Source organism: Rhineura floridana, chromosome 19 (genome assembly GCF_030035675.1).
Source record: "Rhineura floridana isolate rRhiFlo1 chromosome 19, rRhiFlo1.hap2, whole genome shotgun sequence".
NCBI classification, from domain to species: domain Eukaryota; kingdom Metazoa; phylum Chordata; class Lepidosauria; order Squamata; family Rhineuridae; genus Rhineura; species Rhineura floridana.
In genome coordinates, this window is record NC_084498.1 from 3,124,427 (window position 1) to 3,149,742 (window position 25,316).

At 47.5% G+C, this 25,316-nt stretch overlaps 1 protein-coding gene across 9 annotated transcripts in view; it reads left to right on the forward strand.

Annotated features, from left to right (window-relative positions):
• FAM222A (family with sequence similarity 222 member A) overlaps positions 1–25,029 on the forward strand; it is a 105,749-nt gene extending 80,720 nt beyond the window's left edge. For 2 of the 9 annotated variants that reach the window (XM_061602416.1, XM_061602417.1), the window contains exons 2-3: positions 9,723–10,079; positions 21,788–25,028. In XM_061602416.1, coding sequence (XP_061458400.1) covers positions 21,796–23,040 — 1,245 coding nt within the window. In that variant the 5' untranslated portion in view covers positions 9,723–10,079; positions 21,788–21,795 and the 3' untranslated portion in view covers positions 23,041–25,028. Of the gene's footprint in view, positions 1–1,131; positions 1,306–9,536; positions 9,671–9,722; positions 10,080–15,592; positions 15,679–21,787 lie in introns of those variants that run through there. The other 7 variants (XM_061602413.1, XM_061602414.1, XM_061602410.1 and 4 more) reach the window with 6 other exon arrangements.
• The last annotated feature ends 287 nt before the right edge of the window (positions 25,030–25,316 follow it).

The window sequence follows — 25,316 nt, forward strand, 5'->3', positions numbered from 1 at the left end:
GTTGTTTTCAGCCCAATGCTCCAGCCTATCAAGATCCCTGTGAATTTTGTTTCTGTCCTCCAGAGTATTAACTATCCCTCCCAATTTTGTATCATCTGCAAATTTGATAAGCATTCCCTGCACCCCCTCATCCAAGTCATTAATAAAAATGTTGAAGAGCACTGGGCCCAGGACCGAGCCCTGTGCTACCCCATTCGTTACCTCCCCCCCCATTAGAGAAGGAACTGCTGATAAGCACTCCTTGACTACAATTCTGTAGCCAATTGTGGATCCACTTAATAGTTGTTCCGTCCAGCCCACATTGAGCTAGCTTGCTCATCAGAATATCATGGAGCACTTTGTCAAAAGCTTTACTGAATCGAGATATATTGTGTCCACAGCATTGCCACAGTCTACCAGGGAGGTTACCTGACCAAAAAATGAGATAAGATTAGTTTGGCAGGATTTGTTCTTGATAACTCCATGTTAAGCTAATTGAAAATATGGTCCACTTGTAGATATAGCTTTGTGGGGGAAATCTGAGAACCCACTTGCAATATTTAGCACAACCTGTTTGGAGTATTGAGCCCTCATCTGAAAGCACCCTTGAACCCCTTTGCCCAAGTCCAGGTGCCACTACTGGCCATATTCTTGCATAGCCTCGTGAGAGTAATACAGAAAATGTGATGAATTAATATATCCAGTGGCACGGAAGAGTTAATTTCTCCCTCTCCTCCCCTGGCCCTAGGTGCGATGCAGAGGGATTCTTTCCCTGTTGTGGCACTGGGGGCACCTTTTTCCTCCAAGGAGCAATGTCACAAGCTTTGACCGTGTCAGCTGGTGCCCTGGGTGGCGACCGCTCATGGCCACAGCCTCTGTTTCCTGGCTCTGCAAAGGGAATAGCAGCACTGCCATGGCTCTGGGTTTGCTCTTCCTCAGAGATGTAGGTTTCCACAGATTATGCAAAATAAGCTGATGCAAACACCCTTGATGTCTGCCATTTTGCTCTCAAGGCAGCCACGCTTTGTTTTAACAGGGCCTGCTGTCCTCTGCTGCCCCCTCTTACTGTCTCCTGCCCAGCTACATTTCCGGGAGAGGTTGCTCCACCCGTATTGGTGGGAAAAGGATAAGGCTGCAGCCTTATCTGGAGTTTGTTTTCAGGTGACAAGGGCTCTTGGCCCTCAGCTGCATGGGAGAAGATGCTCCTTCGCAATCCTCCCATCTCTCTTCCACTCTCCTCCCTGCACTGTTTGTTTTTTTCGCTGACTCTAAGTGGCACTGTGTGCGGCAGTGTGGATTCCTCATGAGGAGACAAATGCATGCGAGGTGACGTTTACGTGTGTGTGTGTGTGTGTGTGTGTGTGTGAGAGAGAGAGAGAGAGAGAGAGAGAGAGAGAGAGAGAGAGAGAGAGACTTTGGCTGCAGATAATAAAGAAGTTGCCCTGAGGTTAGCGGACCTAGCAACTTGCTCTGAAAGCCTCTTGCTCCTTCGAGGGCCAGAGAGGGAGGAGGAGGAAGGGGGAGCTCCTGACATGTCGGCATATAATGCAAGCATGTGAATGGATGAGTCTGCTGGGGTGTCAGTGGAGTCTCCATTCATCCCGTTGTCACACTGGGAAAGTTGGGGTGTGTGTATGGGGAGGGGGATTTAATATGTTTAATACGTTTTTAATAATGTTTTTAACCCTTGTTTTTTTAATGTTTTTAATGCTGCTTTGTTTAAATGTATCTTAAGATCTGTTTTTATGATGTTTTAAAGTGTTTGTAGTGCTTTGTTTGCTGCCCTGGGCTCCTGCTGGGAGGAAGGGCACGATACAAATTAAGTAAATAAATAAATAATTTAAAGAAATAATAAAATTGGGAGGGCAACCTTGCGACAGTGTTCTGGATCTGTTGGCTCCAGTCGGTTCGGGACAGTGGTTAGCCCTGTCATTTCGAAACCCTGAGGCCTCAGAGAGAAGCTGCTTCCTTCCAGTCATCAGAACGTAGGAAGCGGCCTTATACTGAGTCATACCTGTGGCCTGTCCCAGTGTTCTCTGCAGTAACTGGCAGCCGCTATCCAACCTTTCACACAGGGAATCTGTCCCAGCCGTACTTGGAGATGCTGGGGATTTAACCTGGACCTTCTACAAGCCAAGCAGCTGCTCAGCCACTCCGAACGTACGAAGTGGGCGCGCACTGAGTCAGACCCTTGCTCGGTCTTCATCCAGTATTGTATACTCTGACTGGCAGCAGCTCTCCAGAATTTCAGACAGAGACAAAAGATCTTTTTTTCCTTTGGACCTTCTATGTGCAAATATTTGCTCAGCTGCTGAGCTGGGCCACCTCTCAGAGCTCAGTAGTCAGGATAGATAGTAAGTTTTTTCGGGAACTTCACAAGCATTTGCCAGCATCCTGTATTTGGCTGTTCTGTTGCAGCTGCAAAGTGTTCGCTGGTCAATTAGCTGCTCCGTGACCTGCATCCTGACCCCTTTGCTTTGTTTTTCTGCAGTAGCCGCAGCTTTGCAGTGTTGAGAGTCAAGGTGCTGCAGATTGGGAAAGCCGTTACCAAGAGCAGGTGCAGGATGCTTGGCTTGTTCACTGAAGTCATCTGCTTTGCATTTCCCTTTTCTGTCCTGCTCCTGCTCTCCTGAGTCAAAAGCGTCACATCCAAGTGTGAGGGCATCTTCCTTGGGACAGATTGCTTCCTGTGCCCTTCCAACGCCTGAGATGCAATATAAGCCAGACCTGTGGGTCCATCCCTGTATTGCAGCAGATCTAGCCCACTGGGACTGAACCTGGGACCTTCTGCTTGCAAGACATGTGCTCTGCATGTCTCTCCTTCCATAACTCTCAAGATTAATTTGAGAATAGTTCCTTGTTTAGTGGGCTTTGAAGAGCTTCGTCTTTAAACTTAGTGTGCCTGTTAAGCTTGGATTGGCTTATGGTGCGCAGAGCCAGGAGCAACGAGCAACATGTTGGAATATGTGGTTCAACTCCAACTTGTGGCTTGAGGCTGCATGGGGTTAAAAAGGGTAGCTAGAGAGGAGACCTTCTGATTGCTAGGCTAATGCCTGTCCTTTGATCACCTGCTGACTCTTCCTTCCTGCTAGACTGATATGCACAGGATGTTGATCCCAGTTCCTTCCCTCCTTCCAGTCTTCTTCTTTCTCTTGAGAGGGGAGCAGACATATTCCTTTGTCTCTCCCTCTCCTCCAAGCATGAGGGCAAACACTAGGGTTAGCGTTTGCATCTCCAACTTAGCTAGTTAGTTAGATATAGGACTCTTTCCTACCAAGTATGTACTTCCAGAATAAAGTAGTTATTTCTTATTTTAAAGCTTAAAGTATCTGTCTGACTAATTTGCAGGGAAGATGTAATCTTTAGCATCACATAAAGGCTCACTCAGTCTCTCCATTCCCAATTTCGCCATTCTGCGACACAACAGACCTGGCTTCAGCTGGAAAGTCTGGTTCCAGTTCGTCCTTCCTTCTCCCGCAGTGCTGAAGGGCCCGAACAATGTGATCAGTTGGGTGTGCTTAGTAGCAGTGATTTGCATCTCTACTTGCCGATCAGCAAGATAGTCACCAGACATGCAGTGCTGTCCGGCACATTAGATTGCTGCTTCTGAAGGGGGAAGAACAAGCTGCTTTCTCCTCACCATTGGTACTGTGGCATTGATCAGCAGGAATGCAGATGACCTTTCCTGCTGCTTCAGTGTCCATCCGGCATCATCCTGTGTCATCTTGCGGCAACCGCTCTCACACGCACACACTTCCTCTCTCCAAATTAAAATCCCTTCTCTGCTGAGGCAGCGTCCCATGCTGGGAGATTTAGTGGATGCCAGGCCTGGACCTTGAAGCTCCATTTGGCTTAATTTGTAATATTTCCAGGCTGGGAGAGAATGGAGAGCATTGATTGTCTCTCAGCAGGCAGCTTCGCCCAAAGGCGCAACGGCCCTGACCAGCTCCGGATGACTTAATTAGAATCTCTGCTCACTACTGGCATTTGGCCCCAGGACCTTTATTCAGCTTCAGGCATGGAATGTGCAAAGTCATGAGAAAGGTGAATGATTCTGAGAGCACGCAGGATGTGTTTTCCTTCAACAGTGATCTCCTGCACTCTTGCCCAATGTTTTCTCTGCAAGTGCAGCCTTTGTGATTATGGGGGCTATGGAGCTTGCATAGGTTAGGGGTCAATAGCTGGCCCACCTGGGGGTTACGCCTGACATCTGAAGTGATGGGGAGCCTGGGGGCTGAGTGCAGTCCTCCAGATCTCTCTCTCTGGCCTTCTGGACTCTCCCCAGACCATGACCCTTAACAGTCCTGCTTCACACCCTCCTCAAGTGCTTTTGCCTGGGCTGGGATGTGACCTCAAGCTGTGCTAATGCCTCTTGCTTGCTTAGATGGAGAGATGGACGTGGGTATATTTATTTATTATTTATTTATTTATTTAATTTGTATCCCGCCCTTCCTCCCAGCAGGAGCCCAGGGCGGCAAACAAAGCACTAAAAGAACTTTAAAACATCATAAAAACAGATCTTAAAATACATTAAAACAAAACAGCATTAAAAACATTTTATAAAAAAAAGTTTAAAAACATTGGCCTCTCCTGATACGAACCCCCCCGTACACTACGTTCAAGATCAAAGGCCTTTCTCCGGGTGCCTACTCCAAGGGAAGCTCGGAGGATGGCAACAAGGGAGAGGGCCTTCTCAGTGGTGCCCCCCAAATTATGGAATGATTTGCCTGGCGAGATGTGCCTGGCGCCAACACTGTTATCTTTCCGGCGCCAGGTCAAGACTTTCCTCTTCTCCCAGGCATTTTAGCATGTGTTTAAAAATTTTAAATTGTGTTTTAAATTGTTTTTAAAAGATATGTTTTTAAATTTGTATATTTGTTTTAATGTTTTTAGTTACTGTAATCTGCCCAGAGAGCTTTGGCTATGGGGCTGTATATAAGTACAATAAACAAATAGAGAAACCTCTGGGTTTTGCATGGCTGCAGTGTAGCGTTCTGTACAAAACTGAGACACATATTTTGCTCCACCCACTTTCTGCCTGTGGCCTGCCCACTGCTGGAAGGTTGCTCATGTGGCACTCCAGCCTTCTGGCTGAAAACATTCCCCGTGTCTGTCCTAATAGGGTTTGGCCTAATCCCTCATACAAATAACCTTCCAGATTTATCTTTTATCTTTTCTTTTTATCCCACCTTTTGTCATGGCGGCATCCTTGTTCCCCTCTCCATTTTTTTCTCACAAAAACCCTGTGAGGGCAGGTGAGGCTGAGAGTCAGTGGCTGGTCCAGTGGTCTCCCAGGTCCTAGTCAAACACTCTAACTACTGCACCACACTGCTGTCAATCACGAGGCAAAAGAGTTGGGATGAAATTGGTATGTGTGGCACAAGTCACTTTGGGGAGTGAGGGGGCAACTTACAACTCGAAAGTGAGAACTTATTTCTGGCTATTGGCCGAGGGTGCTTCCAAACTGTTGCTATTCTGCAGGACTGATTCAGTGACACACCAGAAAATTCAGGTTGCACAGTAAGGAAGGATTTGGCCCTCTTGGACAACAAACCTACTCCCCCCCCCCAAAAAAAATACCCTAGACTTTTTGCAATAAGGAGAGCAACAGGGAAAATGAACTAGCAAGTGGGATGCAATGTCATATAACCTCCCCATAAACAAATTAGAAACAAACAGTTGCCGTTGTATAACTTCCCCTCAAGCTTTGTGCAAAGAAATCGGGTGAATAAACAGGCTATCTGGAAGTGACCATAGATTACACGGGTGGTTTTTTGGCCACATTTTTCTATGGCTATGTAACTATAACTATAAGCCATTCCTTCCGGCAAACAAAGGAAACTGAAAGGAATGAGGATCAAACAAGGTAGCGCCTAACTTCTCATGCTTTCCTTCCTGTAGAGCAGATTAAGAGCAAAGATTATATTTTCATTGTGCCATCAGCCACTTCTTCATAGGCACAACAAGACCTGTCTTGTCTGATCAGGAGAGGCATGATGAGATGAGAGTCTGTTCCTGTCTGGCTTTTAAGCAGTGCCCCACAGCCTCCCCCTTTTTGCTGGGGATTTTGGGGGCAGGAATCTGTGCCACTGTAAAATCACCACTCATTGTGGGTCATGGAAATAATGCTGGTTCTTTACATTTTTGAATGGTGCCGCCCGGCAAGAGTGCAGCCCAGCTGCATAAACATTTTGCCAGGATGCAGTAAGTGCCCCACTGTCACACTGAAACAAAGCCTAACTCCCTGGTCAGAGTGCTGTGTGATAATGCCATCCATGAACCAGGCTGCCAATGAATGCTTTGCCCGCCCACCCCCTCACTGATTAGGTGGGGATGCACGCTGTCATTTAGCATGGGTGAATAAGATGCATCTCCACATTCAGGCCTTCTGGAGAGTCTGATACTCTTATAGTGATGTTGTTTTGGCCTGCGTTAGAATGATGGTTGGGCTATTGTTTTAAAAGTATTGATTAAAGTTTTAAATGTCTTTATAGAATGTGTTGTCTATAACTATATTTTTGTATGCTGCCCTGGGTCCCTAATCAATGAATTAACAAATTGAACAAATAGATAATATGGGGTCCAAAGAGAGCACTCTCTCTGCCACATAGCAGGGTGCAAATTAAGCACCACGTTCTCCAGTATTCCAGAAGACAGCAAGCAAAGTATTATGTTCTATGTCTCGGTTCCTTTTTGAAGGAAGGTTGGGATATAAATTGAAATGATGATGATTATGGTGCTGGTGTTCTCCAGCCACCTTCGCGCTCCTTCTTCCTCTGTGCATGCAAACCAAACAGCAAAGTAAGTGTGGAGCAATCAAAATTGAAACAGGTGCACATAAAACAAGGAAGTTCCTGTTTAGGATTGTCCAGTCACAGGTAGCTCATTAGAACATACTATATGCTTCGAACAATGTCTGTTTTCTTTTTCCCTGAGCCGTGAGTGATGATGTCTTCCCTTCTGTTTGCTCAGACAGTAATAATTACTGTGGCAATCGGGCAAGTAGACACTCCTGGAGTTTTAATTGCTGTCAAAGTAAGGTTGTGTATGTGAGGCTGTGCTGGGCATGTAGCATGGGAATGACTTCCTTGCAACTCTGTGTATTCTCAGGAGGTTTGGGAAGGTGTGTGTGTGTGTGTAGCAGCAGCAGCCCTTCTGATGTCCTTCCATCCCAGCCTGTTGCTTTGGTGCCCACTCCAGGGGTGGGGTGGGGCTGCTGCCCCCCTTAATTTACAGACGCCGCCTTCATTCTGCAACACTTCTTAAACGAGTAAGGCCTTGATTGTCAGAATCCAGAGGAGCCACTGTTCCTTCCCTGTCACCGACAGAGACAGACTGACAGCTGAGCAGGGTGGATAAGTCTGCTATTTCAATGGAGGCCTGACCCCCCCTTTTCCTCTCCCCCCCCAGCCTCCACAATAGAAGGGTCTCCATGATTAACCCTTGCCTTGTTCTCCACTTTGTAACTATTTTCTTCTTGGCACATTTAAAAAAGTGTACAGTTAAAAACGGGGGTTAATTAGAAGCCGCAGCAGCTAGGCTCTCGGTGAAGGCTATTGTGTGTCTGAATTTAACCGGAACTGGCTCCATGGTGCAGTGTGCTTTAATTGGTAACTGTTGTGAGTCTGAGCAGGCCAATGGCCGCCTCATGCAGGCCTAGGCGGCTTCCCAATTAGTAGGCTTTTCCCTCCTCTTCTCTCCCATCCATAAGAATGTTTCCCTTGAGCCTTCTGTGGGATACTCTGCCCCCCCCCCGTGCCTTTTAATCAGATCCGTACAATAGGCTAAAATCTCTTTGTTCCCAGGGAGCTCTCCTTGTTAGCCGCTGACTCCTGTGATGTCATGGAATGTTCACTGCTGTTTGCTAATATTCCGTGGCTGACCCTCATGGAAGGGGAAGTCACAGAATGTTAATCAAAAGAATGGACTTTGAGGAGGCGAGGAAGTCTGTGGCCAACTGACGGGGAGATGTGTGGGGGGGGTGAGGCCCTGAACTTTGCACCTTGATTCCAAGTGGCCTGGCTGCTCATCTAATAGTGTAACATTTTATACTTAGCTCAAATGTACTCCTGTTTCGATTTTGGCCAGGCTTTTGTTCTGTGTAAATGATTGTTCTTGGTGTGTGCTTTCATTGCAAGGATATTGTTTCTCCCCAGTTCCATTCAATGCCATTATTTCCCGTAGCTGCTGCTGTTTTGGTGCCACGCTATTTTCCTGGTTGGGGCTCCTTCGCTCCTTCCTGTAATTTCCACGTGGGTGATGCCAGCCAATCAGGTTGCCCATAGACATAACGTCATAATGATACATAGCTGGCTAGCCATGTTTGGCTACATCAGGACATTACTGAGGACAGGTCAATTCAGAGTGAGGGTAGTGCTTTGTAAATCACTTCCAAAGCAATTACTGAAGCATGGGGGGGGGGGCGATGAGGATACTTTTTGATGTTGGTGGAAACATTCCTGTAAAGTAATGAGTCCTTTTTAGTTCAGCCTTTATTTATTTGCTGCAGACATCTTGGGCTAGGCCTGTCAACGGAAGCTTCCAAACATCTATCCTGTGGGACTGTGTGCCTCTCAGAGGAAGAATTATGCCCAAGGTGTCATGTAATTCTGCCATGTAATTCTGCTTTCTGCGAGTGCGCGTACACTAGCCAATATCTATACTGGTTTTGTCCAGTGTACAGTGTAAGTTGCTTGGGCAATCCAGGGCCAACAGCAGTTGTGATGGTTTGGCACAATCTTTAGTACAGGAGTAGCGTTGTTGCTACAGCGCTGTGAAAACTGCATGGGAAAGTGTGAGTATTCCAGATTTGGGGGGGGGACATTGCTTTTTCATACCTTGCTCTTCCTGTGTGGTTTCTGCATTCCAAAGAATTGCTTAGCTAGATCAAAGGATGCAGAGAAACTGGAATGGTTTCAGAGGAGGGCAACAAAGATGATCAGGGGACTGGAAACAAAGCCGTATGAGGAGAGACTGAAAGAACTGGGCATGTTTAGCCTGGAGAAGAGAAGACTGAGGGGTTGTCACATAGAGGAGGGCCAGGATCTCTTCTCAATCATCCCAGAGTGCAGGACACAGAATAATAGGCTCAAGTTGCAGGAAGCCAGATTTCGACTGGACATCAGGAAAAACTTCCTAACTGTTAGAGCCATACGACAATGGAACCAATTACCTAGAGAGGTAGTGGGCTCTCCGAGACTGGAGGCATTCAAGAGGCAGCTGGACAGCCATCTGCCAGGTGTGCTTTATCTTGGATTCCTGCACTGAGCAGGGGGTTGGACTTGATGGCCTTATAGGCCCCTTCCAACTCTATGATTCTAAATGAAGGATCCAGCATATTTGGCCTCTAAGAAGACCCAGCCAGGAGTCTCAAGAAGTTTACAAGTGAGCCATGAGACAGCAGGCCTCTCCCATTGTTTGGGTCATAAATACTTTAGTGCAAACTTCTCTTAACATATCTTTTGTATGCAATGTTTCCTAGTATACTCGTTTTTAAAATCAAATTTCCCTTAATTCCTAATATAATGCATTTTTGTATGTTATTTTCACTTATGTAGGCATTTATATGAACACTTTGTCCTAGTTCATGCATTACTTGGATGTAGAACTGCATTGCAAAATTCTGAGAAGTGTCCATTTCAAAGGATGCTCATGTTTCACTTTGGATATTTTTTTGGAAAGTGCAAATTTGGTAAGTTCCCCTTTTAAATGTGAACTGAATCAGATTTCTTCTCCATTCCTAGGTCTCAGTGCCTGATGTGCAGAGGCAGAGAATCAGAGGTTCTGGAGTTACCAGTATGATGTGAGATGGAGCCACAGGGGACTGGCAGTATCATAGCTGCCCATGTAACATTTGGTCTTTGTCAAGGTTGGGTGTGCATGGGGCTCTGTCCCCTCTGCTCAGCTCAACGTCAGGAAGCAGACAGCTTGTCTTGCATTTAACCCTCACTTTGGCAACTTCCCCAGAGAGCCAGTGTGGTGTAGTGGTTAAGGTGCTGGACTACGACTTGGGAGACCAGGGTTGGAATCCCCACACAGTCATGAAGCTCACTGGGTGACTTGGGCCAGTCACTGCCTCTCAGCCTCGGAGGGAGGCAATGGTAAGCCCCCTCTGAATACAATTTACCATGAAAACCCTAGTCATAACGTCGCCATAAGTCGGGATCGACTTGAAGGCAGTCCATTTCCATTTTATGGCGACTTCCCTATAGTTCAATGTGAACGCTTTGTTGATTTTAAACAAGTTAATGCTCCATTGCATGTTTATATAGTTCAAGGTAGATGTACCAGATTAAACTTTGACAGGCACGGTCTCGCTTGATATCAGTCGACTCACCCCACCCCCAATACCTCCGTTACCCCCAATCAAGACCTAAGATTTATTTCCTATTGCAGTATTCCCAGATCTAGGCCTGAATCTGCCTCCGAGTCAGTCTGTCGGCCAATTTGCAAGAGTAAAAAAAAACCCTTTGCTTGGCTGCGGGCATAATCTCATAAGCCTGTGCAGCCGTCCTAATGGCTTCTTCTGCCTGCCTGCCTGCCTCTCTCCCCTCCCCCTCCAGTGTATGCTCAAAGTAATATAAAAAGCAATCGGATTATTACTGCGGGCGATGCTTTTTTCCATTTACAGTAATAAAATACTGAAGAAACAAAACAATTTAAAATTCTAATAAAATTCAAGGCAAATCTTCAGCAGCTAAGATGATTCAATTATTTAGCTGTTATTGAATGCAAAGCTGGGGAAATGGAAGAGGTTGTGCAATTGCGGGGAGGGAAGAAATTCTTGTTCCGTGTGGGATTTGTCGCTGTGAGTTTCTTTTTTCTCCTTATGCACAGCAAAAAGCTGGGTACGGAGTACAGAAGGGGAGACAGGTGCCAGCCATTGTGTGATCTGGTGAATGAGTGGCAATCACCAGTGAAGAGCGGGGGGGGGGGCGACGGGGATGGCATGCCATATGGTTTTTTTTAAATAAGAAAAGGTTAAACTATTTTGAGGCTTTTGTTTGTTTTTGGAGAAACAATAAGACTGCCATCCCCAACCTTGGCGCCCTCCAGCTGAGGCCGATAGGAGTTGTGGTCCGAAACAGCTGGAGGTCACCAGGGGTGGGGAAGGCTGAAAGGACCTCAGGAGCTCAGAGTAGGGAACCTTCATGGAGATTCTGGGGTTTAAATTTGGGACCACTGAGCTACTGACTCTACCGAAAGGGTGAACAGAAGGTCCATTTGGATCCGCTGATAGATCTCTGGCTGATTTGCAGTAGATTAGCAAGGATTTCTGACACTCAATTGTTTTAACAATTACAACAAGAAAATTTTGCTGCTGAAATAACGAAGGGAAACAAGGAGTGGATTTTTGTGTGAAAGGCATGCGAGGTCGGTTCAGTTCCTTGGTTCAAGAGTGTGCTCAGAGGCAGCCTGTTCTTTCATTCTCACAGTCTGCAGTTGGTAGATCTTGAGGTTCTAGTGAAAAACAAAGTAGATCCGACAAGCCTGAAGTCTGCCACCCCACCACAACCCTGCCTTGTACCCAGTGGAGTAGAAAGTTTTCTAGGTGAGGAAATGCCATTTCTGAAATCCCTCTGGCCAGAAACACCTTGTTTAGCTTACCTGCCTGTGAACCCTCTTTGTGTGGAAGCAGCCTTGGTTTCTTTCAGCTCTCAACCAGAGCAGATGGCACCGGGCTTCGCAAGGAGCACCTGGCACTTGGGCCAGAGAAGGACTTTGCTGTTGAGCTGCTGACAGCTCAAGTTGCAAGTAGAAAGGGGTTAAAGGAAAGGCCAGGCCAGTGCTGGCAACGGCTGTTATGTCAAGGCAAGACTGCCTTTGCGTGATGGGTGACGGCGTGATTGGGGAGAGTAATTACGGCCCGTTAGAAAGCAGTAATTACTGCAGGGAGGGAGAGGCGCTTGCCAGTAGAGTGCAGAAGCGCTCCAGGAACCCTCTTTGAAATTGGTAGCTCTGTTTTCCTGGTGGGGGTTTGCTGCGTCACCCTGAGATGTGACAACACATGGAATTTGCGACTTGTCATATCTAGCCCTGTTGGCGTTCAGGCAGCGACAAAGGCTCTCTCTTTCTCCTTGATCCCTGAGTGATACTTCTGTAATTTTTTCTGTGCTTGGCTTATAGTGGCCTTTGCAGGCCACCATCCAGCATAGCTTATGCCAGGGCAGTGTGCACTGTGCAATTCCACAGGAATACACTCAGAGCGTGAGAGAAAGAAGTGAATGCGGCACTGGGTGCAGAACTGAGCTTTCTGAGAATCCGATCAGGTTTAAAAATAATAAGCAGGTTACTAGCCCTTGTGGGTAAGAATATGCTTTACAGTTGTGGGCAGAACTCAGTGGCATCTCGGAAGCCATTCAGGTGGCTAAAATTGCCAGTGGTCAAAGGGGCAGAGCTTCAGTGCCCTATATAGCGCCATATCGCTCCCTCCTGGTGGCTAGGAAAAGGAAATTTATGCAAAATAGTAAGAACTGTGGAATAAATTATGCAAAATAAGAGGAATTAAACACATAATTTATACAGGTCACAGAGTTCAGCTTTTCTTGGCCCAGGATTTGGATAGCCTGGGAGTAGAATTTCAATAGTTTTCAGCCTGGCTGACACACAATCCAAGCTGAACCCCCATTGAAAATCAATGGAGATTTAAAAGAGTGCATAACTATGCATAACAGTTTACATCGTTCACAATTTCCTAAGAGCTGGAAGGAAAGAGAGAGACCATCTAGTCCATCAGCCCTTTCCACGGAATAATCTTTGCAATCTGGGCCACCAACAGGGAGCAGTTATGCTGTAGAAGGATGCCTGCAGAGCAAATGGAACTCCGTCGGGGAATGCCAGACACCTCCATTGCTCAAGACACCCCTCTGTCGAGCAACTGGGCTGGCTCTGCCGTTGTGCCCATGTGGGTTGTGACAAGAAGTGTGGATAGCTTGCACTTCCTGTCCCAGTATAAGTCAGTATGGCCAAAGCCCACTCTTTACGGGCACTAGGGACGGGGCACGGTCTCCTGTCTTGCCCCTTCTGACCCCCGCCACTGCCACCTTCCTCTAGAATGGAACCTTTTCTACCAGCTCTCTTGCTGGGAGCCATTTTCATTAGGGATTCTGCGAGTGTCACCGGCTAATTAGTGTCATGTTAATTGAGTATTTGCAATGCTGCCTCCTCCAAGGACAGCAGTGCTAGCATGGAGGAGAATGCAGATGTGCTATTCTTTGTCACAATCTGTCAACCGGAGGATGATTTGATGAGTCGCTGAACTCCTCCATCGATTGGGTCCTGGCAGCCACCCGAAAAGGGCATCATCCTCTTCACCCTGAGCAAATCTGTAATGTGATGGGTCATCCCTGAGGGTGAGGTGGGAGATCGTAGCGAAAGCAATGTTGTAGCCGCTGGGACTCTGCTTGGCTTCTCTGGAGAACATGGACAGCAGACAGCTGTCTCGGGCTCCTGCCGTACAGAACATTTCTTTAGCGTTGGTTGCTCTTTGGAACAGAGCAGTGATGCTGAGGGCTACAGAGCCAAGGCTGCCAGGGTTCCAAACAAGCCCAGAAGAGGCACTGGATATGTACCAGGAGATGCAGACTGAAATTGCCTGAGAAGGTCAGTTTGCATGATCTAAAGAGAATATGTTTCTCATCCTTTTAGTTGTTAAGAAAATATGCTTGACCATCAGTAGCTGCTGCTGCAGCTGATTATTATTTGTTACTTTGCACCATTAATGTGCATTGTGACAAGAAGACCCTGCCCCAAGGAGGTTACAGTGTCTAATATTGAAGATAGAAAAGGCAATTGAGAGAAGGGAGGGAGATGATGGTCAGCAGGAGAATTTGTGTTCAGCTCAGCAGCATGTGTTTAAGATCATTTGCAATTAGTGCATGCTGTACAGCAGCCTTCCCCAGTCTGGTGCCTTCCATGTTTTGGACTACAACTCCCATCAGCTGTGCTGGCTGGGGCTGATGGCAGTTGTGATCCAAACATCTGGAGGGCACCAGGTTGGCAGAGGCTGCAGCAGGACATAAAGGTTTCGATCTGTGCCAAAGACTTCAAAGAAAAGATGACTTCCAAAGAGGGATTTGAAGGATGAGAGGGAGGTAGAATCGTACAGCTGTAAGAGGCGGCAAGTGTGGACTTGGGAACAGGTGACTTTTGGACAGCTGGAGGTCATGGCCAGCAAGCCCATAATTATGCAGGTTGTTTTTTTAACAAAAAATACGCAAGCTGCCCATTTTACAGCTCTCAGCATCCAACATGGGCACCGAATTCTGATTTCACTTTCAACTTTCAACGTGCAGTCCTACACATGAACCAGAAAGGGACCTCAGGGTGAGTCTCTCAGAGATTGAGGCTCAGGGCATGCAGTGGCCCCTTGTCCATGTTCCTGTCTCACTGTCCTGCCCTCCTAGAACAATTTTTTTCTTCCTGGATGATCTTTAGAGCAAGGTGAGCAAAGGGGGGAACCAACAGAGGTGTATAATATTGTTCCAAGTAGCAGAATTTTCCTAGAATACTAGAACTCAGCAGGGTCCTCCAGTGAAGCTAAATGTTGGAATATTCTGGACAGGCTAAAGGCTCATAGTTAAACTGGAATTGGTTTGTCGCAAGATACAGTGCTGGCTTTAAAAGGGCTTTAGACAAGTTCATGGAGATGAATTCCGTGTCAGAGGCAGCCTGCTTTTCAGCACCACCTGCTGGGAATGATCGCAAGTGGGGATCCAGGTCTGGCTTGTGGGCTTTCCGTAGATACTTGGTTGGCCACTTGGAGAACAGGATGCTGAACTAGAGAGGCCTTTGGTGTGATCCATGAACTAGACGCAGCATAGAAGTCAGAAGAGAAAGTTGGGTCCTATTTTCAGACTTACAGTCAGAAAGACAAAGAGAAGAGCAAGCACTGGGGCAGAATTGGTTTCAACATTGAAATGGAAACGGACTGCCTTCAAGTCGATTCCAACTTATGGCAACCCTGTGAATGGGGTTTTCTTGGTGAGCGGTATTCAGAGGTGGTTTACCATTGCCTCCCTCTGAGGCTGAGAGGCAGTGACTGGCCCAAGGTCACTCAGTGAGCTTCGTGGCTGTGTGGGGATTCGAACCCTCCCAGGTCGTAGTCCAACACCTTAACCACTACACCACACTGCCAGATTGAAAAGAGGAGTATCTAGGAGGCTCCTGAGTTCAGTCAAGGCCGAGTTAATATTTCCTGGTTTGGTGGTGTTCTTCCTGGGATGAAGGTGTTGTCCTTGGTTCTTCAGCTAGTGGCTCAGTTCAGATTGTCCCTGGCCGCCGCCACTGCAACCATTGGGCCTCACTGCCTTCAGGGTCCAAGGCAGCTCACCTCTGAATGCTGGGACCAAATCGCAGGAGACCTGCTCATGCCCCGTGCTTTGCTGGTGGGTTTCCTGGAGGCATCTGGTTGGCCACTAGGAAGCAGGATGCCAGCGTGGCTGGAGCTTTGGTGTGATTGGTGGGGCTGCCCTTGCCTTAAGACAGCTGCCCTTCTGGATAATTCCTTCTGGGGGAGAAAGTGCCCTGCAGCGGTGGGACTACACTGATCATCTGACTGTGGAGTTCCTCTGGCCGGTGACTCTTCCCCCTTGCCTCTGCAGCCATAGAGCCATACCAGTTCACCCGCCCAGCCCACGGACGACGACTTCTTCTTCTGCCATTGGCTTAGCTGGGCTTTGGGAGCAGACTATTGATGAGGTATTGACAGCCAAGAATAAAGTGGCAGCTGGATGTCCTGAGCTGTATTTGTTTTGCTGGCATCTGACATGGCTGTTGGGTCAGGGTGAAGCCACTGAGCCGCCTTCTCCCACTTGGATGCCTCCAAAGACTTTGAGGACAATTGGCTCCATTCCCAAAGGAAGGTGCTGGGTCAGACCAGGGTGCACTGATTGCTTCTGGTTTTGGAGGGCCCTCAGCAGAGGCCTGGCAGGCAGACTCTTGACACCAGCCCTACAAGGTGGCTCCATCTGATGCAACATCTCTTTTCTGTCACAGCAGCTGGCCAGGTGCTTGGGAAGTTTACAAGCAGCACCCCCCTGTCTGTGTTCAATGTTTGGCACTCAGAACGAACACTGCCTCTGAGCATGGGCAGTTTGTGTAGCTGTCATGGTTCACTATAGCTGGTGATAGACGCCTCCTCAGTAGGTTTGCCTGTCCTCTTCTAAGAGTAGCGATGGGATGCTCACAGGCACGGCCAGGGCTGGCTCCAGAGGGCGGCCAGGTTGGGCCCTGGCTGAGGACCCCTCAGGGTGGGAGGATGGCACTCCTGTCCCATGATCCACAGCAGCATTGGGTCCTGCAAACCAACCCTGCTGCGGATTGCAGAGAGGGAGCTCCCAGGCACCCCTTCAATACAGACAGCATGAGCTTCAGTAAGCCCCCTGCACGCCCCACCTACCTCTCCTGTCAGCGTGAATGCCATACGCGCTGTGCATGGGTGCCTGCCATCACCCAATATTGGGGCAGGGGTGTCCCTAAGGGGCTGAGGCCATCTTGGTTGAGGGCAGGCATGTGCGCTATGCGTGCACATCATTCACACGACATGACGGGTAAGTGGGGCATGCAGGCAGGCTTCTTAGCCCTGCGCCGCCTGTATCGGGAGGAGAGGTGTTGGGCTACAGTGCCAGGGTAGGTTGGTGCCGGCCTTGACCAGGGCACACGTGCAACAGCTGTCCCCCGATCTTTGCTCCAAGAACCTGGGGTCTCAACGATATGCTGCTTCTGATTGTAGGTTCCATTCTAATCGCTCCTGAGAGAGACATAGGAAGCTGCTTATTCAGAGTCACTCTTGGTCCATCTAGATTAGTATTGTTGACACTGACTGGCGGCAGCTCTCCAGGCCTTCAGATCGGGGTCTATCCCAGCCTTCCTTGGAGATGCCAGGGGCTGAACCTGGGACCTTCTGCATGCAAAGCAGATGTTCTACCACTGAGCTACAACCTTTCCCCATGAACACCAGGAATTTATCTAATGCTTTAAACTAGCCTTCCCCAATGTGGTGCTCTCCACCAGATGTTGTGTACTACAGTCTCTTGCCAGCCCTTGCCAACATGGCTATACTGGCTCGGCTGAGGGAATGCAAACCACCTGGAGGGCCACCATGTTGGTGAAGGCTGCTTTCGGCCCATTTATTTCCAATACTGAAGTTGCCAACCATAGCATGAAGGCAGTAGCCTTTCCCTCTTTCTACATCCCTAGTAGTAGTAGGTGAACGGCCTCTGAAGCAGGCCATTTGTTTGTTTTGTTAGATTTATATCCCTCCCTTTCTCCCAGTAGGAGCCCAGGGCAGTTCCATCTCAGTTACTGCAACTAGCTGAGATTTCAAGATTGATCCTTCACAAAAGGTCCTGGGACAGTGGACTGTGGAAATGACGTCAGGAGTCTGACAAAAGTCTGGTTGCTACTTCCTCCAAAGGCCTATGACACTTTCTTTATCCCTGCTGGTTTCAGATTTTGAGAGCTTGTCAGCCTGTGCAATTGGTTGTTCCACCTCCGTATAAACATACACGAGTTCTCTTTTTTATTTTTAGCTCCCCAGGTGAGAACTGGTGAGCGTTTCCCCCATTTGGCCTTACTTGTTTTGCTTCTTGCGATGACAGAACAGAAATGGCATCATTCTTAACCTCACAACAACAGGCATGGCACCAGCGTGCATGCAAAATGTGTGTTTGTACAAGTGCGTTTCACTTGAGCAACTGCCTCTCCTGTCCATTAATCGCAGGCTTCCATTAAAGGCCACCGCAGCAGTCGTTTAAAAAGCAAGGCGGATGGGTTCACTGGCCATTTCTCCATTACATTAATGTTATGGGCTTTTTACAGGTGTCTTAAATAGACATTGATATTAACGAGTCTATTAAGTCAATTAAAATCTAGTCCTCCGAGCTGGATTTAATGTAGCCATTGGGAGAGGCGGAGGGCGGCTGAAGGTGCTTTCGGTCTTCCGCCGTGGTCTAGGAACACACTTGGGCTTTCGGAATTCAACATCCATTTCCACTCCTGAAGAGGGTCAAGGCTTTCCAGTCAGATTTTTTACAATAGTTTTTCCCCTCTTGTAGCTGAAGAAGGCAGAATGTTTGTTGGAGGCAGAGTCTAATCCCCTTGTGGAATTTTAAAAGAAGTTAGAAAAAAATATGACACAATCTTCCATGCCGTTCGTGCGTATGTGAGAGATCACGGAGTCTACCGGGATCTTAAACTTGTAAGCCGAGAAGATGATGGTGTGTCTTGTCTCTGAGGTCTGTGTTCTTTCCTCTCCCAGCTGCCATTTCACTTTCATTGGGAGAAGAAGCAGTTCTCTAAACCCCCAGGAAGGTTTGCTTTGAATTGACTTGGTAGCAACTCTCTCCTCTTTTTCCGCCTCTCTTTCAGAGGCAGCCTTTTCAGACACCTAATTTATTCCATCTATTAGATAGATTTTGTAGATTTAATCATTTTCACAGTTGGTGGCTCATTGGATACTCAAGATAAACTCCAAATGAAAGTATAATGGGAACGACAAATGAGTTTTCGCACCAGAAATAGCAGAAACTTGCTCAGGAAAGGAGTTTGAGTGGAGCAAAATACATATAATTTCTTTCTCCGCCCCCCCACCTTTCTCTCCTTGGTGATGCCTTTTGCTGACTACAGTAGGTTACCACAGTTAATTTCACCAGTTTTGTTCATCTGTAAAATTGCATTTTTTGTGCTCATTATAAGAAGTGCTGATTTATAGCTGGTAAATGGCATTTTTCCCTTACTTTTTTTTTTGAAGCTCTCATAGTAGCGTAAAGCACCCATGAAATTGCTTGTATAATGTAGTTTAAATCCAATCTCCGAGAGAGATTCCTCCCTTTGGGTGAGGAGAGGTTTCTGCTCTCCACACCAAGTTTATTTAGGCCACTTACAGAGACGGAAAAGGGAGTTGTGAAAAGGCAACTTATTTCTGCTGTGATCCCATTCCAAAGAATTAAGACGTTCGTTTTGTTTAACGGGTTAGATGAGCTTTCCCTAATGACTTCCAGATGTTTTGGATTAGAACTCCCATCACCACAAAACCTCTGGAGGGCACATCAGAGAAGGAGGCAAATTGATAGGACAAGATAGGTCTGACTGCTATGACCCAGGATCGCAAAACAGAACTTCCATGTTCACAGCCAGTGTATCTCTGAATGTCAGATGTTTGGGGGGAAAGGGATAAAAGATTGTTTATGTCACATCTTAGAACAGAGATGGAGAACCTGTGGCCCTCCAGATTCTGTTGGACCCCATCAGCCCCAGCCTGCATAGCTAAAGGGACCAGCAACACCTGAGGAGCCACAGTATCCCTGCCTTAATACCAGGGCATTTGGAGTAAACAGACTTTAGTCTGACCCAGCCCAGAATGCAGAAGCTAGAGCAGCCTTTCCCAACCAGTGTGCCTCCAGAGGTTGTTGGACCGCAACTCCCATCAGCCTCAGCCAACATTGCCAATGGTCAGGAAAGATGGGAATTGTGGTCCAACAACATCTGGAGGCACACTGGTTAGGAAAGGCTGAGCTAGATTGTTGACTGAGAGATCCAATTGGCATTATATAAAACCACTTGGCTGCCAATATGCTACTGGGCATAGTTCAAGGTTTTGCTTTTAGCATTTAAAGCCCTAAAGAACTTGGGACAAGGTTGCCTAAGGGACTGCCTTGCTTGCCCATATATCCCTGTGCCACAAAGAGTATCACATGCCCCAGAGATACTTAGCATGCAGTAGAAACTGGGCTTTTAGTGTTGCAAGCTCCAGCCCTTTGGAATCCGTTACCTGCTGAAATCCGATAAGCATCCAGTGTGTTCACATTTATGCTGCTATTGGAGACATTTTTGTTTAGTAAGGCTTTCTTTGAAATGTGACTCACTCATTTTGTGGAATAATCATTGAATAATTGTAGAAATGGCTTTATTGTCTTTACTGAGTTTGTTGCATTTTATATTTTATTTTCTTGTACCTCACTTTGGTTACTTTTTGTTGTGAAGCCATTTATACATCTGCAAACAAGCAATGTTTTTAGGTTAACAAATGTGTCGGCTATAAGACCCAGTGGCTTCAGATTCATGCTAGAAACTGGGAGGAGGAGGGTATTTCAGGCAGGACTGTTTTACAGTTCACTAATGTAGGTTCACCTGAGACCCAGTGGGCTGAGTTTCGACTATGAACTGCTGGCTCCCCAGTCAGAAGAGGAGTCGTCATAGCTCAGTGGCGGAAATGCTTTGCTTGCATGAAGATTGCAGGTTCTGTTCCTGGCATCTCCAGTTAAAAGGATCTCTGGGTTAGGGGGTTGCAAAGAGAGCTTGTCCCTAGAGATAAGGCAGTATAGAACTAGCTGGGTCATTGCTCTCTTTTGGAGTAAAACTGCCCAACCATCTTTTTATGAGGATGTAAGGAACCAGCCAAGCACAGATTGTGTTTCCCAACCACTGAGGAGCAAAGAGGGTCTCCCTGTTTCCCTGTCCTTCGCTTTCTCCTCATCTGCCCCTCATAGAATGCACTGGCTTTATTAGAGTGTGTTTGAAATGATTGAAGATCCAACTGGCTTTATTTTCCTTGTGGTCATGGAACTGCTTTCGGATTGTTGCCTTCACTGGAGGTCTTCTCCGTAGAAGATGTTTTGTGTAATTGCGTCTGTCCCATAGTTTTGTTTTGTTTCTCCTCATCATAGCTGTTGCTGTAACACTCTTAGCAGTGCAGAGAACTCTCTAGTGTCCTCTAGAGATTGTTACATCACAACATGGTTAAAGCATCCAGACCAAATGATGTGTTTCCATTCTGTGTTTATTTATTTATTGTACTTGTATACCGCCCCATAGCCGAAGCTCTTTGGGCAGTGTTCACACAGACTTCTTTTTGAATATAGACTGGAACATGGGTGCCATTTGGTCTGGAGACATTAGGCTTCCCAACCCAACAGATAGCCACAGCAAGTTAACTAGAAACAAAAAGTGGTCAGCATCCAAAGAACCACAACGAAAGTGAAAAAAATCCCAAAATACTGTGAGACAATTTATAGCTTTGAAAAGTGAGTCAACTGCCTGTTGATTGTGCAGACACATTTTATTTGTTGCATTAGACACACAGAATCCAAAAGTGTAGTTGTTTGACTGACTGAGGGCCAAACTTGATATTACACTGTTCACACAACCAGCAATTTTATTTATTTATTTATTTATTCATTTATTGCACTTGTATAGCCGAAGCTCTCTGGGCGGTTTACAGCAATCAAAAACATTAAAACAAATACACAATTAAAAAACATATTTTAAAAACAATTTAAAACACAATTTTAAAATTCAAAACAATATAAAAACAATTTAAAAACACATGCTAAAATGCCTGGGAGAAGAGGAAAGTCTTGACCTGGCACCGAAAAGATAACAGTGTTGGCGCCAGGTGGACCTCGTCATAAAGATCATTCCATAATTTGGGGGCCACCACTGAGAAGGCCCTCTCCCTTGTTGCCACCCTCCGAGCTTCCCTTGGAGTAGGCACCCGGAGGAGGGCCTTTGATCTTGAATGCAGTGTACCGGTGGGCTCGTATCGGGAGAGGCGTTCCATCAGTTGCATGTTCTTTAAAGGAAATAGTAGGTGCAGAGGGCCTGATCTGGATCTGATTTGGACAAAGAGCTAAAGTCCGCCTCCAGGACCTCAGTTCAGATTCTTCCCAAACTTGCTGTTTACCTTTTTAGCAAACATTCACACGGTTGCTAACTGCGTACAATGCCATCATGTTCACTTTGCACCGTTTTGTGTGTGTCCCTCCATGGGAATACGCCCTTAACACTCCTGCCTTTTTGTGTCTCCTAGGTGAAGCCATGGCTCCCTTGCATTCCCCACGGTACCCCAGCCCAGCAGAACTGGATGCGTATGCGCAGAAAGTGGCTAACAACCCTCTCACCATCAAGATCTTCCCCACCAACATCAGGGTCCCACAGCACAAGCACCTTAACCGGACGGTGAACGGGTACGACACAACAGGGCAGCGCTACAGCCCCTACCCTGTGCACGCAAGCGGCTACCAGGGACTCCTGGCCATTGTGAAGGCCTCCTCCTCCAGTAAGGGTGTCGTGAAGAGTGCAGAGGGCAAGCGGACTAAGATGTCCCCTGCCCATGTGGCCATTGCCCCTTACCCTGTGACAAGCACTTTAGCCCCAGGTCCTTCCTGCGCAACACAGATGAGCTACCACAGCAGCCAGAAGCAAATGGAGGCCCCGGTGCCTCCCAGTGTCGCTTCAGTGATCCCACACACCGGCAGGAACCTGGCACTGCCTCAGTCCAACCTGCCGTCCATCCAGAACATAATCTTCCAGATCAATCAGCAATGCCAGACCCAGAATAGCCAGCCGGTATGCCAAGGAGTAGTAGTGAGCAACCCCAGCCCGGCCAAGCATGGCTGCGCCAACGGTTTTGCCACCATGGCATCGGTGGGTGCGGCGGCAGTGGCGTACGCAGGTGCCATGCTGCCTGAGTGCCACAAAGGGGCTGAGCTGGTGGCAGGCAACCCAACCGGCGGGCTCGTGAGCTGCAAAGCTGGCATCTACCCCGACAGCATGGACTACCTGCTTTGGCAGCAGCAGCAGCAGCAGCTGCGGATGTACAGCGCGGGCAGTGGGGGTGGGGGTGCCATTAGCAAGTCGCCGGAAATGTGCGCTGGGATCCTGCGCACCTACCCCATGACAGGTGCTGCTGACAAGGTGACCTCATCGCCTTTGAACTGCGTGGGCATGCATGGGAATTTCTCCGTGGGGCAGTACTTTGCACCCCCTTGGAACAGCATCTTGGTCACTCCCAACAGTGACTGCTACAACCCCCAGGAGCTGGCGAACGGGCATCGTGAGCTGGGTGTGCACCCCTCGGATGGGCTCCCCAGTTTGCCCAGTAAGACCCTTTGCAATACCTCCGTCCTCAGCAGCAGCCTGCAGTCTCTGGAGTATCTCATCAATGACATCCACCCCCCTTGCATCAAAGAGCAGATGTTGGGCAAAGGCTACGAAACAGTCTCCGTGCCACGGCTCTTGGACCACCAGCACGCCCACATCCGCCTGCCTGTCTACAGATAGGAGCTGCTGACCCCCTGTTCTGGACCTGTGGGCAAACCACTTCTACTACTGACCCCCTTGCCCTGTCCCCCTCTCCAGCACCGCCAGGGTGTGCGCAGCCACACCAAGGAAAGAGGAACGGAAACAGAGACGCGCTGGAATCTTAGAGCTTAGGCTGCGCCACTGGCTGCTGCCCCAGGACAGAGGAAATGCTTGTCTGTATAGCTCGGAAATTTTTGCTTTTATTTCTAAGAATGTGAACAGGGAGATGCTATCCAGTTTTGCTGCTAATCCAGGGAGAGGAGGCTTCGCTCCGCGTGTGTGTGCGTGCGGGCGTGAAAGCGGGCGTGCTTGAGTGTGTGTCTGTTTACCAGTTGGATTTGCATGTGGAGGGGCCCCTTTTCCTCTTCCAGAAAGATGTTTCTGTCCTGTGTTGAGTTCACATGGGAGTTTTAAATGCACCACGATTGGGGCAAGGGTGGGTGGGAGCAGATGGAACCCCTTCCCCAGGCCTCCTCCCACGAACCCAGGCGGCTTAGTTGTGTGGCTTTGCCTACTTTCTAGTTGAAGTCTGTAACTTGCACTGTTTCGATTTAAAGCTAATAATGGAGGGGAAGGTCTGGAGGCTATTTAAGGAAGAAAACACTTGAAAAACTTGAAGCGACTTTTTGTTGTTGTTTTAGTTGAACCTACTGTACATTTCTGTGTTTGGCTGCTACATGATGGAGTCCCTCTCCCCTACGTCAGCATAGCCCTAGGTGATTGTGTGGTTTTTTTTAATTAAAACCTTACATTTTATTATTATTAATAATAATATTATTTTAATGGTGATATTTCATTGCCTGTGTTTGTCTGGGATACCAGCATACTCTGCTAGGATGTTGTGCTTGAAAGAAGGATAGGCCATAATTGGAAGGATAAGTCCCCCTCCCCCCACTTCTTCGCCCTTCGTTTTAATGCTTGCTGTCTCTTTCAAGGCCATCTTCGTAGCACCCACCTATGGATGCACAGTTTGAGAGGGCAGAGGGGGAAAGCAAGAGATGGGCATGCAATTTTACCACTGACATGTCGGGAGCCGGAGACTGTTCTTTGTTGTTGTGGTCTGTCCCCAGAAGTTAAAAACCGAATCAGACCCACGAGGGCCCATTTGATCTAATGCAAACTCCCCCCCCCCCTTTTTTGTGGCTGGTAATTTTTTTCCATTCGGCTGGGGCCAGGTATAAACCAGGTCAAACACGTGCAGGGAAGGGGAGTGAGGTCCGTGGAATCATTTTCATTTTAAAAAGAGCAAGAGGTAGGCAGGAGAAATGCCAGATTGCTCTTCTGCCCAGCGTTGGGAGTTGATATGCTGTCTCCGTTACACCTCCCACATCTTAATTCCACCTGCCCAGATCTAGTTACAGAACGTTATGGATTCTCAAGCAATGTATTTTGCTGTTGGCTTATATCTTCTGTTGCATAGGCAGCTTGCAGTTGGAGACTGTAGAAATGCATCCAGCTATTTTGTTTGTTTTTCATGTTTTGGGGTGTTTTTTTTTTTATTTCCAGGATATAAGAATGTGCATACTTTAATTCCCTGTCTTAAAAAAAAAAAAAAAAACAGCTCCCCAAAAGTATTCCTTCTTCTCTTGTCATTCAACCCATGCAATTTATGTGTTTCGTAGATTTTATTCAAGGGGCCTGCTTTGCAGGGATTAGAGGTGCCCCCTCCCCACTTAAAAGAAGAAAAAGAACAGAGCCTCAAAGTGATTGTGCTCAGAATATAGAGGTACTGTGTCCTTAACCACCTGTTCCAGCACTAAGTGCATTTACAAATCTCTGAGAATGTGTTTTTATATGAAAAAGCGACCATTATATTCTACTGTGAGAAGTGCACTCTGCACTATATTGTTTTAAAAATGAGAGAAAACAAAAAGATAGCAAAAAAAAAAAACAGCAAACGATGTCTCTGGATGTTTTCTTTCTTTTTCCTCTACCCTCTCTTCCCTCCCCCCCACCCCCACCCCCACCAAAAAAGAGATTAAACCTGGGCTGTCACTGGATGTCTGGTTCTGGAATTTGCTTGCATGCCTTCTCCTCTGCCTTCATGGCCTTTGGGTGCTAGGGTCAACCACGCTGAGGGGAATGTCTCCCGTCACCTGTAGTGGTGCGAGCTCCGTGAGCCATGTGGAGCTCCCCTATGCTCAGAAGCTTTCCTGTTCATTTGAAGAGGAAACAAGACTTGTGCGTGTTCCCTGAAGCACACTTTCTGCACTTGAACGTCCTGGGGAGCCCCCATCCTCACTCAAACATATACG